This window comes from Bos grunniens, chromosome 4 (genome assembly GCF_055505025.1).
Source record: "Bos grunniens cultivar Pamir isolate PY7600 chromosome 4, Bosgru_T2T1.0, whole genome shotgun sequence".
Classification (NCBI taxonomy): Eukaryota; Metazoa; Chordata; class Mammalia; order Artiodactyla; family Bovidae; genus Bos; species Bos grunniens.
Genome location: NC_141168.1, coordinates 53,125,707 through 53,138,931, shown reverse-complemented (window position 1 = coordinate 53,138,931; position 13,225 = coordinate 53,125,707). Strand labels below are relative to the sequence as shown.

The window sequence follows — 13,225 nt, the reverse complement described above, 5'->3', positions numbered from 1 at the left end:
CCTAAAGTCACCCAGCTGCTGCTGCTGCTGCTGCTGCTAAGTCACTTCAGTCGTGTCCGACTCTGTGAGACCCCATAGACAGCAGCCCACCAGGCTCTGCCGTCCCTGGGATTCTCCAGGCAAGAACACTGGAGTGGGTTGCCATTGCCTTCTCCATTGTGTGAAAGTGAAAAGTGAAAGTGAAGTCACTCAGTCGCGTCCGACTTGTAGCGACCCCATGGACTGCAGCCTTCCAGGCTCCTCCATCCATGGGATTTTCTAGGCAAGAGTACTGGAGTGGCTTGCCATTGCCTTCTCCGAGAAGTCACCCAGCTAGTGGATAGTAAAGCCCAGATGGGAATCCAGTTTGAGACAAGAGCTCACAGACTTTATATGTTACACTCTGCTGACTCTTAGAACTACAGCCCTGCTGACCCGAGTTCCCAGTTTGCCTCTGGGCTCCTACCTTTTCTACCTGTTTCCTTACTAATCATTTGTGCTTAATGTCCTTTTATCATGCGTTAGGTTTTGCTGCAAGGGCTTGGTAAATGTTATCTCATTTAATGCCTTAACACTGGAGACTGGGTCCCAGGTGGCCCCTCCGAGGGAGGCTCCTCTCCAGCCCATGACTGTTCTGACCATCCCTGCTCCCTTGGCCTCTTCCCAAAGCTCCCAAAGACTCTGTAGATTTTGAAATTTCTCTGTCCCCGCTCTCCTCATGGTTAGAACCCTGCAAGCTCAGCTCTTCTTCCAGGTTGTTGGCTGCGGGTCACAGGTCCCCCTCTCCTTGAGTTTCTCTTGCCTTCTGCCTACCGCCTTCTCACATCATCCAGGTAGATGCGCCACTCCACTCCAACTTTCTCATGCAAAAGTGACGTGTCTCTGTGTGACTGGGCTAAGGAAGGAGTTGCAGGATTTCATTCTGGGCCAAAGCAGTAGGATCCTTTCTGGCCAAACATGACGGATCACATATCAAATGAGCCATGACATCACATGAGGGCTCACAGTCACATCATGCCTTGGCCTTGTGGAGACCAAGTGAGCCTTCTTTCAGACTGCTCCCGAGGATTCATGTAGGGCCAGGCCATCTATACTCACTGCTCTCCCACTCGGTTCTTCTTTGGCTTGAAGACTTCTCTATCATTTTCTTCCATCTACAGCATCATTTCCTGGCTCTCCTTGTGGCTGAATCCTTCTTGGCTCCCAAGTCTCAGCTGTGCTCTCAGGATCTCATTGAGAACTTCCCTGATTGTGTGTCCAAAGGAAGTACCTCTTTGTCAGCCCTCACTCACTGTCTTGATATCACCCTTATTTCCTCTTCTTGATGGCTTAGATAGTAAAGAATCTGCCTGCAATGCAGGAGAACTGGGTTCGATCTGTGGGTCAGGAAGATCCCCTGGCAAAGGGAATGGCAGCCTGCTCCAGTATTCTCGTTTGGAGAATTCCATGGACAGAGGAGCCTGGGAGGCTATAATCCATGCAGTCACAAAGAGTGAAACACAACTGAGTGACTAATACTAACACTATTTCATCTCCACACTCTTAATCATTATGTTTATTCACTTACTTACTGTCTGTATTTTTCATGAAATGTAAGCTTCAGGAGGGCAAGGAGTTGTCTTTTTCACTCACTGCTCTGCCAGGATCTTCTCTTAGCATAGTGCCAACCCCTACAAGGTGCTGAGTGAAAGAAGTAAAGACACCTCTGTCACTGAGGGTGGTGGTGGTGACCACTGCCAGTAACTCATTTCCAGCATTCCACCCTGCCAGTGGCCTTTCCTTATTTACATTGGCCATATCTCTTAAATAAATCTGTGCCTTCTCTGGGGTTTTGTTGCTATCATTTGCATGGACTATATGACTCAGGTCCTGCCTGCTGCTTCTCAGTTCATTGAGTTGAATGAAGTTAGTGAACACCTTCTCTGTAAATAAAATTAGAAAGTCAGTTTGGACTCTCAGTGAAGGGAGCTGATTGTCACTGAGGAGGGTGGATTCTTTGTTATGACTCTTTGGGAATATTTGGTCAAATGGAAGAGTCCCCAGAAGGCTTAAAGAGCTTAAATGTATGTATACTGTGCTGTGCTAAGTCGGCTCTTTGCAACCCCATAAACTGTAGCTTGTCAGGCTATATCCATGGGGATTCCTTAGACAAGAATACTGGAGTGGGTTGCCATTTCCTTTTCCAGGGGATCTTCCCAACCCACGGATTGAACCCAGGTCTCCCACATTGCAGGCGGATTCTTTACTGCTTGAGACACCAGGGAAGCCCTAAATATATATATATAAAACTATGCCCTAGGCCATACGGCCTAGGGCTTCCCGGGTGGCTCAGTGGTAAAGAATCTGCCTGCCAAGCCAGGAAATACAAGAGATGAAGACTTGATGCCTGGGTCAGGAAGATTCCCTGGAGAAGAAAATGGCAACCCACTCCATTATTCTTGCCTGGAGAATCCCCATCGACAGAAGAACCTGGCAGCCTACAGTCCATAGGGTCGGAAAGAGTTAGACACGACTTAGTGACTAAACCACCACCACCACCACTAGGCAGGATGCTGGGTATCAGTTCAGTTCAATTCAGTCGCTCAGTTGTGTCTGACTCTGTGCGACCCAGTGAACCACAGCACACCAGGCCTCCGTGTCCATCACCAACTCCCGGAGTTTACCCAAAGTCATGTCCATTGAGGCGGTGATGCCATCCAACCATCTCATCCTCTGTCGTCCCCTTCTCCTCCTGCCCTCAGTCTTTCCCAGCATCAGGGTCTTTTCAAGTGAGTCAGGTCTTCACATCAGGTGGCCAAAGTATTGGCGTTTCAGCTTTAATATCAGTTCTTCCAATGAACACCCAGGACTGATCTCCTTTAGGATGGACTGGTTGGATCTCCTTGCAGTCCAAGGGACTCTCAAGAGTGCTCTCCAACACCACAGTTAAAAAGCATGAATTCTTCAGCACTCAGCTTTCTTTATAATTCAACTCTAACATCCATACATGACTACTGGAAAAACCATAGCCTTGACTAGACGGACCTTTGTTGACAAAGTAATGTCTCTGTTTTTTCATATGCTGTCTAGGTTGGTCATAACTTTCCTTCCAAGGAGTAAGCGTCTTTTAATTTCATGGCTGCAGTCACCATCTGCAGTGATTTTGGAGCCCCAAAAAATAAAGTCACTGTTTCCCCATGTAATTGCCATGAATTGATGGGGCGGGATGCCATAATCTTAGTTTTCTGAATGTTGAGCTTTAAGCCAACCTTTTCACTCTCCTCTTTCACTTTCATCAAGAGGCCCTTTAGTTCTTTTTCACTTTCTGCCATAAGGGTGGTGTCATCTGCATATCTGAGGTTATTGATATTTCTCCCGGCAATCTTGATTCCAGCTTGTGCTTCTTCCAGCCCAACGTTTCTCATGATGTACTCTGCATTAAGTTAAATAAGCAGGGTGACAGTATACAGCCTTGCTGTATTCCTTTTCTATTTGGAACCAGTCTGTTTTCCATGTCCAGTTCTAACTGTTGCTTCCTGACCTGCATACAGGTTTCTCAAGAGGCAGGTCAGGTGCTCTGGTATTCCCATCTCTTTCAGAATTTTCCATAGTTTGTTGTGATCCACACAGTCAAAGGCTTTGGCATACTCAATAAAGCAGAAATAGGTGTTTTTCTGGAACTCTCTTCCTTTTTTGGTGATCTAGCGGATGTTGGCAATTTGATCGCTGGTTCCTCTGCCTTTTCTAAAACTAGCTTGTACATCTGAAAGTTCACAGTTCATGTATTGTTGAAGCCTGGCTTGGAAAATTTTGAGCATTACTTTACTAGCATGTGAGATGAGTGCAATTGTGTGGTAGTTTGAGCATTCTTTCGCATTGCCTTTCTTTGGGATTGGAATGAAAACTGACCTTTTCCAGTCCTGTGGGCACTATCGAGTTTTCCAAATTTGCTGACATATTGAGTGCAGAACATTCACAGCATCATCTTTCAGAATTTGAAATAGCTCAACTGGAATTCCATCACCTCCACTAGCTTTGTTCGTAGTGATGTTTCCTAAGGGGCACTTGACTTCACATTCCAGGATGTCTGGCTCTAGGTGAGTGATCACACCATCGTGATTATCTTGGTCATGAAGATCTTTTTTGTACAGTTCTTCTGGGTATTCTTGCCACCTCTTCTTAATATCTTTTGCTCTGTTAGGTCCATACCATTTATATTCTTTATTGAGCCCATTTTTGCATGAAATGTTCCCTTGGTATCTCTAATTTTCTTGAAGAGATCTCTAGTCGTTCCCATTCTATTGTTTCTCTCAGTTTCTTTGCATTGATTGCCTAAGAATGCCTTCTTATCTCTCCTTGCTATTCTTTGGAATTCTGCATTCAAATGGGTATATCTTTCCTTCTCTCCTTTGCTTTTCACTTCTCTTCTTTTCACAGCTATTTGTAAGGCCTCCTCAGACAGCCATTTTGCTTTTTTGCATTTCTTTTTCTTGGGGATGGTCTTAATCCCTGTCTCCTGTACAATGTCACGAACCTCTGTCCATAGTTCATCAGGCACTCTATCAGATCTAGTCCCTTAAATCTATTTCTCACTTCCACTGTATAATCATAAGGGATTTGATTTAGGTCATACCTGAATGGTCTAGTGGTTTTCCCTACTTTCTTCAATTTCAGTCTGAATTTGGCAATAAGGAGTTCATGGTCTGAGCCACAGTCAGCTCCTGGTCTTGTTTTTGCTGACTGTATAGAACTTCTCCATTTTGGCTGCAAAGAATATAATCAATTTGATTTCGGTGTTGACCATCTGGTGATGTCCATGTGTGGAGTCTTCTCTTGTGTTGTTGGAAGAGAGTGTTTGCTATGACCAGTGCGTTCTCTTGGCAAAACTCTATTAACCTTTGCCCTGCTTCATTCTGTACTCCAAGGCCAGATTTGCCTGTTATTCCAGGTGTTTCTTGACTTCCTACTTTTGCATTCCAGTCCCCTATAATGAAAAGGACATCTTTTTTGGGTGTTAGTTCTAAAAGGTCTTGTAGGTCTTCACAGAACCATTTAGTTTCAGCTTCTTCAGTGTTACTGGTCGGGGCATAGACTTGGATTACTGTGATATTGAATGGTTTGCCTTGGAAATGAACAGAGATCATTCTGTCGTTTTTGAGATTGCATCCAAGTACTGCATTTCTGACTCTTTTGTTGACTATGATGACTACTCCATTTCTTTTAAGGGATTCTTGCCCACAGTAGTAGATATAATGGTCATATGAGTTAAATTCACCCATTCCAGTTCATTTTAGTTCTCTGATTCCTAAAAGAGTAACAGTCGATGTTCACTCTTGCCATCTCCTGTTTGACCACTTCCAATTTGCCTTGATTCATGGACCTGACATTCCAGGTTCCTATGCAATATTGCTCTTTACAGCATTGGACCTTGCTTCTATCACGAGTCACATCCACAACTGGGTGTTGTTTTTGCTTTGGCTCCATCCCTTCATTCTTTCTGGAGTTATTTCTCCACTGATCTCCAGTAGCATATTGGGCACCTATTGACCCGAGGAGTTCCCCTTTCAGTATCCTATCATTTTGCCTCTTCATACTGTTCATGGGGTTCTCAAAGCAAGAATACTGAAGTGGTTTGCCATTCCCTTCTCCAGTGGACCACATTCTGTCAGACCTCTCCACCATGACCCGCCCATCTTGGGTGGCCCCACACGGCATGGCTTAGTTTCATTGAGTTAGACAAGGCTGTGGTCCATGTGATCAGATTGGCTAGTTGTCTGTGATTGTGGTTTCAGTCTGTCTGCCCTCTGATACCCTCTCTCAGCGCCTACCATCTTACTTGGTTTTCTCTTATCTTGGACGTGGGGTATCTCTTCACGGCTGCTCCAGCAAAGCGCAGCTGCTGCTCCTGACCTTGGACATGGGGTAGCTCTTCATGGCTGCCACTCCTGAGGATATACAAAGGCAAATCTTTGATCATTCCTGGGTATTCTGGCTATTGGCGAGAAAAGACTTAACTGCATAAGATAGATACCAGCATATGAAATAAATATTAATTCTAAACAAGAAATGCCAGTGCTTTACTTCTGTAGAGCATGGTCATGGGGAAGGTTTGATGAGACTTAGTCAAGGCTGTGAAAGACAGAGGATTTAGGTGAGTTTGCTTGGGTATTTTCTGAAGCCTTAGCACTCTGTGTATTCACTGGGTTCTTTGTCCTTTCTAGATAGAGCCACAGAATGCGCCAGTCGTCCTTTGGCTGCAAGGTGGGCCAGGAGGCTCATCCATGTTTGGTCTCTTTGTGGAACATGGACCTTACATTGTCAGCAAAAACATGACTTGTAAGTATTGCTTGGACTCTGGTTTCCCATGGAGAGTTCTTCATTTGAACCTTATATCTGCTTTAGAAATAACTTAGTGTGAACAGTGAACCTCTAGAAATAGCTTTATAGTTTCAGATTATGAAAACGTAATTTTCTGGCAGTGTCTGTCCAGGAAGGAGGAGCCAACAGGGTGAGTGTCCTGACTGGGCTGCTTTCTGCCTTGAAGTTTGGGTGAAATGTTCCACACTTTGTTCTGCTAGTCTACTGCTGACTCAAGCAATCCAGACTTATGAAAACAGTTGGCATTTATTACTGTCTGGGCAAGACCTTTTGTGTGGGACCAGTGGGTGGAATTATATCCCTAATTATTCATACAAACTGAATGGCGTACAGTTCAGCCACACAAATGATCAGATATCTTAGAAGCAAGGTGCTGAGGGCTGAGGGCCATAGGAAGGAATGGAGAAGGAGCTACATCCAGCTCTAACCCAGGTTTATCTCCACCTCAGTTTTAGCGGAGGGGAGATTGTTTACTTTCCCCAGGTCAGAATTTGGAGTGTGAACCAGTTTGTGACTTGGTATACTTCTGTACACAATTCTGTCGAAGTTGTGGATCTCTTCAGTGTTGGATGGGAGGGAAGATTCTGGAGAATCAGAGGTTAAAGAGAATTTACTCAATTGGACAGATAGGTTTATTGCATCTGTGGGTGATGGGTGTTTCTGCATGAGGCAGTTGCATCGGGTTTTGTTTCCAACATTCATCTTAGGTGTAGAAACTCTCTGGTTCTGGGAAAAGTAAAGGAGAGGAGGGGAGGAGGAAAAACAGCTGGTGTCTGTACCTGCTGCAGGACAGTGACGCAGGGTCAGAGGGACGCAGGGTCAGAGGGACACCAAGAGTTCCCCAAACTGGAGGGGACAGGTGGGAGTGTTGGGCTCCAAACCAGAGCTAGATGTTAGGTGGAATGTTTTATTAAGGGCTCAGTCTCAAGCCTCTTCTCTGCTTTACTAGTGTTTGCCAGAGACTTCCCTTGGACCATTACGTTTTCCATGCTCTACGTTGATAATCCTGTGAGTACCTGGGGTCTTGTGAAATGGCAGTGTTGGCCTCTCTAGTCTTTTTTTCTTTCATTAAGTACATTTGTTAAATAGAAAAACACCAGATTTTTTTCTTTTTAAAATAAAATTGTTTATTTTCTTTTTAAAATAATTTTTAAAAATTTTATTGGGCTGCTCCAGGTCTTAGTTATTGCCTAAATGAGATCTTAGTTGCCACGTGTGGTATCTAGTTCCCTGACCAGGGTTCCCACCTGGTTTCCCTGCATTGGGACCACTAAGTCTTAACCCTTGGAGCACCAAGGAAGCCCCTATAATTGTCTATTTAAAAAACACATTTGATTCAATTTGTCCCGTTCTCTCCTTCAGCATTGAAACACATACATTGCCATATATAAAATAGATAGCTAACTAATGGAAGTTGCTGCATAACACAAGGAGCTCAGCCTGGTGCTCTGTGACCACCTAGAGGGGTGAGACAGGATACAGGATGAGGGGGAGGTCCGGGGGGCGACATATGTATACCTATGGCTGATTCATAGTGTTGTATGGCAGAAGCCAACACAATAAAGCAATTATCCTCCAATTAAACATTTTTTTAAATTGAGATTTAATTTTTCTAATATGTACCATTATATCCAAGTTTGGGAATTTTCCTTGCTGCTTTCTCTCCTTCCCTCATTTCTGGTCTTATGAAATGTTCTCTTCACTGAGTTATACCATCCAGGAAGGGATGACTTTCTCTCTACTGATAATATGGGTTTCTCTATAACTTGGGTTTTTTTGTAGCGGGGGAACACCTAATCTTTCAAATACAGCTCTGATATAAAAAGTCAAAACTAGCCCCTTTCACTTATCACAGTGAGCTGAATGCCTCATCTCAGGGAGAGCAAAAGGTAGAATTCTCCTTGGGACATTTTTATGAAATCAAATCAAATAAACTACAATATAGGAGAGTAACTTTAGGGTCAACTCCTGCAGATTGGGAGTATCTGTCCTCTAATCTAACTTCTTTCACTTCCCAGACGGTTCAAAGAGAAAACAGAAAAATAGGAAGGAAAAAATCCAACATTCTTGCTCCCCCCTCACCTCCGTCATGTTTTGTCAGCCATCTTCTTTCCTAGTCTAGAATTCCATGTTTACATTAAAGTCTAATTAAATGTTCTGTTCCCTTGGCTGTTTGGAAAAAAACAAAAAATCAAAAATATTTACAACTGATGTATATGGTGGGGGTGCATTCCTTGTACATATTGTTGACCCAAAATAAGTAGTAGCTTTTTCTATCGATTTACTCAGTTGTCTATGAACTTCCAGGAATAAGGAACTATTAGTTTAAAGTTAAACTTTATTTTAAAACCCCTTATCTGCTGAAGGTGAAAGGGTTTAGTGGCCATATTTATCACAAGTAAAGAAATGGGGAAAAAAACTGCACACACACACACAGCTAGCTTTTATCTTCAGCCAATAGAGTTCCTTCTTAGCAGGACAGAGCAGTGCACCTTCCAGGTTTCAGAGAGGAGGCAACTTTGACTCTTTTGCTACTGTAGCAGAGGCCAGGAAAGGTGAGTTTCTCATCCTTAAATAATCATCTGGCAGGGTCCCCACTGCAGGATCAAAGAAGAGCTTTGCACTGCCAGTTTATTTGGGCTCAGCAGAGGGAAGGGGGACATGGTGACATGCAGCATCCTTCTGTGAGCATGGATGAGTGCGCATGGGTGATGTCAAAAAGCTGAGGCCAAAGGCATGACCTTGGGAATAATGTTGATTTCCTTCCCATGTGGTGTCTCTCAGCAAGATGTGCATTTCTCTCTGTTTATACCTGCTTATTTATTTTACCTTCAGGTGGGCACAGGTTTCAGTTTTACTGACCACGTCCACGGATATGCAATAGATGAGGATGACGTGGCTCGAAACTTATACAGGTAAAAGGCCCTGGCTTTCTTTTGGCCATCTTCAAACCAAATGATTTTCTATTTCAATATGAAAATTCCTCCAGTAGTAGAAGTATTATTGATTGGTCATCATAGTCTAGTTCCTGAAGATCTTTTAAGAATACTTCTACATGAGGAGTGTGCACACACACGCACACACATGGCCTGTTTTCCATTTTGTTATGTTATAATTGATAACTGTGAAGTGGCCAGCAGAGAAAGTAGCAGACATCTTAAGGTGTAATTTTGTAAAAATATCCTTTGAAAAACAATAGAAACAGCAGAATTATTCAACCAAATATACTTTCCCAACCTTTCAACTAGCTGCCTGAGAGGTTTCTGCTTGCTTCCAACATTATTTGTATATTGAACTTTGGATTTGCCAAGAAACAACATCTCAGATGTTTGTTTTTTTCTTTCCCAGGAGTCCTCCTTTTGTGGCCATCACAAAATGCAGTTTTTCATTCCTGTGTTTCTCCTTCATGCCTTTTCCAAGCGGAAAGCTCAGCTTGCTAGCTAGTCTCTTACTTTTCCTTTCATATTACAAAGTTATTCTTTTGCACAAAAAATTAAGGAAAACGTGAAGTTGTAAACCTGATCAAACAGTATACATATAATATCTTCCTTTCTCTTTTCTTACATTCATTATAGCTATTTTTAGTACATTTTCTTAAAGTGACCTTTCTTATTTGGTCATTTTTTTCCCCCCCAGTCTGTAAATTATTACTAGAGCCCAGGTCCTGGATTCTTTCCAATCACTAGGGTCCCCCCACCCCCTGCCCTACACATTGTAATAATTTGCTGAAAGAATCCTAGTGGCCAAAAAGAGTTAACCAGCTCCTCTATGCTGCCCCCCTACTTTCACCAAACACCCCGCCTGCTAATTGGTGAGCAAACCCAACCAATCCCCAAAGTGAAAGTGAATCTAATAGGAGTCAGTGTTTTTTTTGATCTCTGACAAAAGCTTTCCCTTTTATTCTTCTTTCTTCCCTAGGCGATGGCTGGCGGGAGGGGGGGTGGTGGGGGTAGGGGAGAGGAAAGAACTTTCGGCCTCTCTCCCAGAGATGTTTCTTCTCTGCTGCTCCAGAAAATGACATGGCTGGTGTCTGTCTTGCACACTTTTGTTCGCCACATGTCCCGTTATTTTAACACGGTCATTCAGTCTCCAGGTGAGCTGACTAGGATCCACACTTCTGCTTCCAGATCCTGTGGGTCCTTAGCCAGATCTTGGCAGGGGTCCCTCCGCTGCCACCAGCTCAAACACCTCCTTTTCCCCGCCACAAACATAATCCTGATGGCAGTCCTAACAAGTTAACTCAAGGGCCATGTCTTCCTCATTTAGTACTGAACTGTGAGCTCTCATTTTTCAGGTCGGAAACATACATCCCCCATACCCTCCTCCTCTAACCCTCTTTTGGCTTAACTCCAAACAACCTCAGTTGTTTAATTAGCAAACACCCTGAGGGCGGAGGGTCTGTATGAAAGAAATACATCAGACCCTCTTAAGCCAGAGCCTTGCACCCCTGCCCTTCCTCTTCTGGCTCTCCAGCCCCTCCCCCAAAGATGGTCACAGCTTCCAGTTGACCCTCCTAGTGGATATTTACTGCTGACATGTGGTTCGTCTCCTCTTGCAAGACATGTAAAGAGAACCTATTTCAAAGCATCCATTGTTTATAGCTGTTTTAGTTCTTTTTGCTTCAGGCTCTTAGAACTGGAAAATAGCTAATCAAGGGTAGCGCAGAAAACTGATTTCAGCTGTTTCCTTTATGGTTTATACTATTTGTTTCCCTTTGTGACTGCACTCTTCTCCCCAGCTGTCCAGATGGGTGTTTGGAATAAGAAGGTCGCTTTGAAACCTATCAACAGGCTACTACAGGTTTAAAGGGTAGAACTTTCTTTTTCTTCCTTTGAAAACCATCTTTCTTTTTTTCTGAAAATCCCACTCCATTTCACTATTAATAGTGCACAGCTGAGAGTAGATTCCTAAAAAGACATTTGACATTTACATTTAGGCTGCTTTTCTTTGTTGGAAATGAAACTTTTTCCGCAAACAAGATGTTTAGACTTTTTTTTTTTTTTTTTGTGGTAGTCTCTCAGTCCTGTCTGACTCTGCGACCCAATGGACTGTAGCCACCAGGCTCCTCTGTCCATGGAATTCTCCATACAAGAATACTGGAGTGAGTAGCCATTCCCTTCTCCAGGGGAATCTTACCAACCCAGGGAGTGAACTCGTGTCTCCTGCATTGCAAGAAGATTCTTTACCATCCGAGCCACCAGGGAAGCCCATTGCTAAACAAAACTTCATAACAATGTGACTATGAAACAGTTTTATATATTAAATTGAGAACAGTATTGAATGAAGGGTGCAGGTGAGATCATGGCCCAGCCACACTAGATGTGGAATGAATGAATGCTGAGGATAGCTCCCATCTGATGCAAGAGAACAAAACCACTGGGATCCTTGTCGCTATGCTTCTTTCAGCCAGACTATCAGTGACTAAAGGTATACCTTGTCTGGCTTTTGTTGGTATGGAGCTTTTGCTGAGATTATTTTCACCTCAGTTCTCCTGAATGTCTTGTATTTCTATGACCCTGACTCCACTAGAGCAGACCAGAGTCTAGAGCTGTCCTTGGATCTGTAATGTGTTATCATTTACATCCACCTCCTCTGCCCTGAGCCCATCTTCTCTTTAAAAAAACTATCTGAGGGGTGGTTTCTCCTGATCATTCACCCTTGCCTTCTGTGTTTCATCCCGTTGTCTCTTAATGTACCTTTCTGCCACTGAGTAGCCTTTGACTAAAATTCTATTTATTTGACAAGGCCTTGACACGATGCCAGCAAGGTTCCAAGTGGAAAGACATGGAAGAGACATATGCTTTGTGAGTCATATAGCTCTTGTGCCTGAATAAATGCATGGAGTACACACGCGTGCACACACTCGTATGCTGTGTATTGGGATGATCAAAAATTCGTTCGGGTTTTTCCATAACATCTTACAGACAAACCCAAATGAACTTTTTGGCTAACCTGATATTATATGCTTTAGCAGTTGTACTTATAAAGTTTGCAGTTTAATGTGAGGATAATTCTAGATTTTATTTTTGAACAACCCTTTACCATGTAATGGTCTAATCCTTGATGAAAACTCAGTTCAGTGAACAAATGGCATATGTACCTCCAACTTACCAAATTTACCTTTTTCATTTTTCATTCCCATTTAAGAAATACCTACTAAGGCATTGCTATGATTAGCCAAGTTTTTATTCAGATCCTACTGTGAAATTAAAATTCCGTGATAACTTCCTCAATTGGGACCTTGCCTTGGAAACTTCAACTAGAGAATCCTGTTTTTGCCAGCTAGAAGTAACCTGGGAGATTATCTCCTTCAACTAAGATTACCGGATAAAATACAGAATGCCAGTTAAATTTGAATTTCAGGTAAACAGTGAATAATTTTTTAATCTAAGTATGTCCTATGCAATATTTGAGACAGACTTAGACTAAAATATTATTTGTTGTTTATCTGAAATTCAAATTTAGTTAGACATCTGGTGTTTTATTTGCTAAATCTGGCAACCTCAACAACTCTCCAACAAATTCTTTAAGGAAATAAGTTTTAAGCTAAAGCACAAGGCTTAATTGAGATTTACTATATTAAATTGTCTATTGCCATTCCAACTAGCAGGAAGAGAGAAAGAGAAGTAATTTTTAGCCTGAAGGTTAAAGAGGCAAGCGTGGAGAATAAACTCCTATTTTTATCTCAGCTCTAAAGGCAGCGTATTGCCAGCACAAACATGGAGGCTATGTAATGCGCTTTCCAGATTTAGTTGCTACAAAGATTTCAGTTACTATAAATAATAAGTAAATACACTGAAACTCTACAGTAGAGTTTAATGTTGGCTTGTTTTTTTTTAAGATTATTTTTATGTGGACCATTTTTAAAGTCTTTATGAATTCGTAACAA

The 13,225-nt window shown here is 42.7% G+C and overlaps 1 protein-coding gene across 7 annotated transcripts in view; it reads left to right on the top strand.

Moving 5' to 3' along the window:
* Nucleotides 1–13,225, top strand: part of CPVL (carboxypeptidase vitellogenic like) — a 126,779-nt gene that overhangs the window by 43,005 nt on the left and 70,549 nt on the right. For all 7 annotated transcript variants that reach the window (XM_086398435.1, XM_086398433.1, XM_086398434.1 and 4 more), the window contains 3 exons: nucleotides 6,180–6,294; nucleotides 7,286–7,344; nucleotides 9,172–9,251. In XM_086398435.1, the coding sequence (XP_086254561.1) occupies nucleotides 6,180–6,294; nucleotides 7,286–7,344; nucleotides 9,172–9,251 (254 nt within the window). The remainder of the gene's footprint in view (nucleotides 1–6,179; nucleotides 6,295–7,285; nucleotides 7,345–9,171; nucleotides 9,252–13,225) is intronic.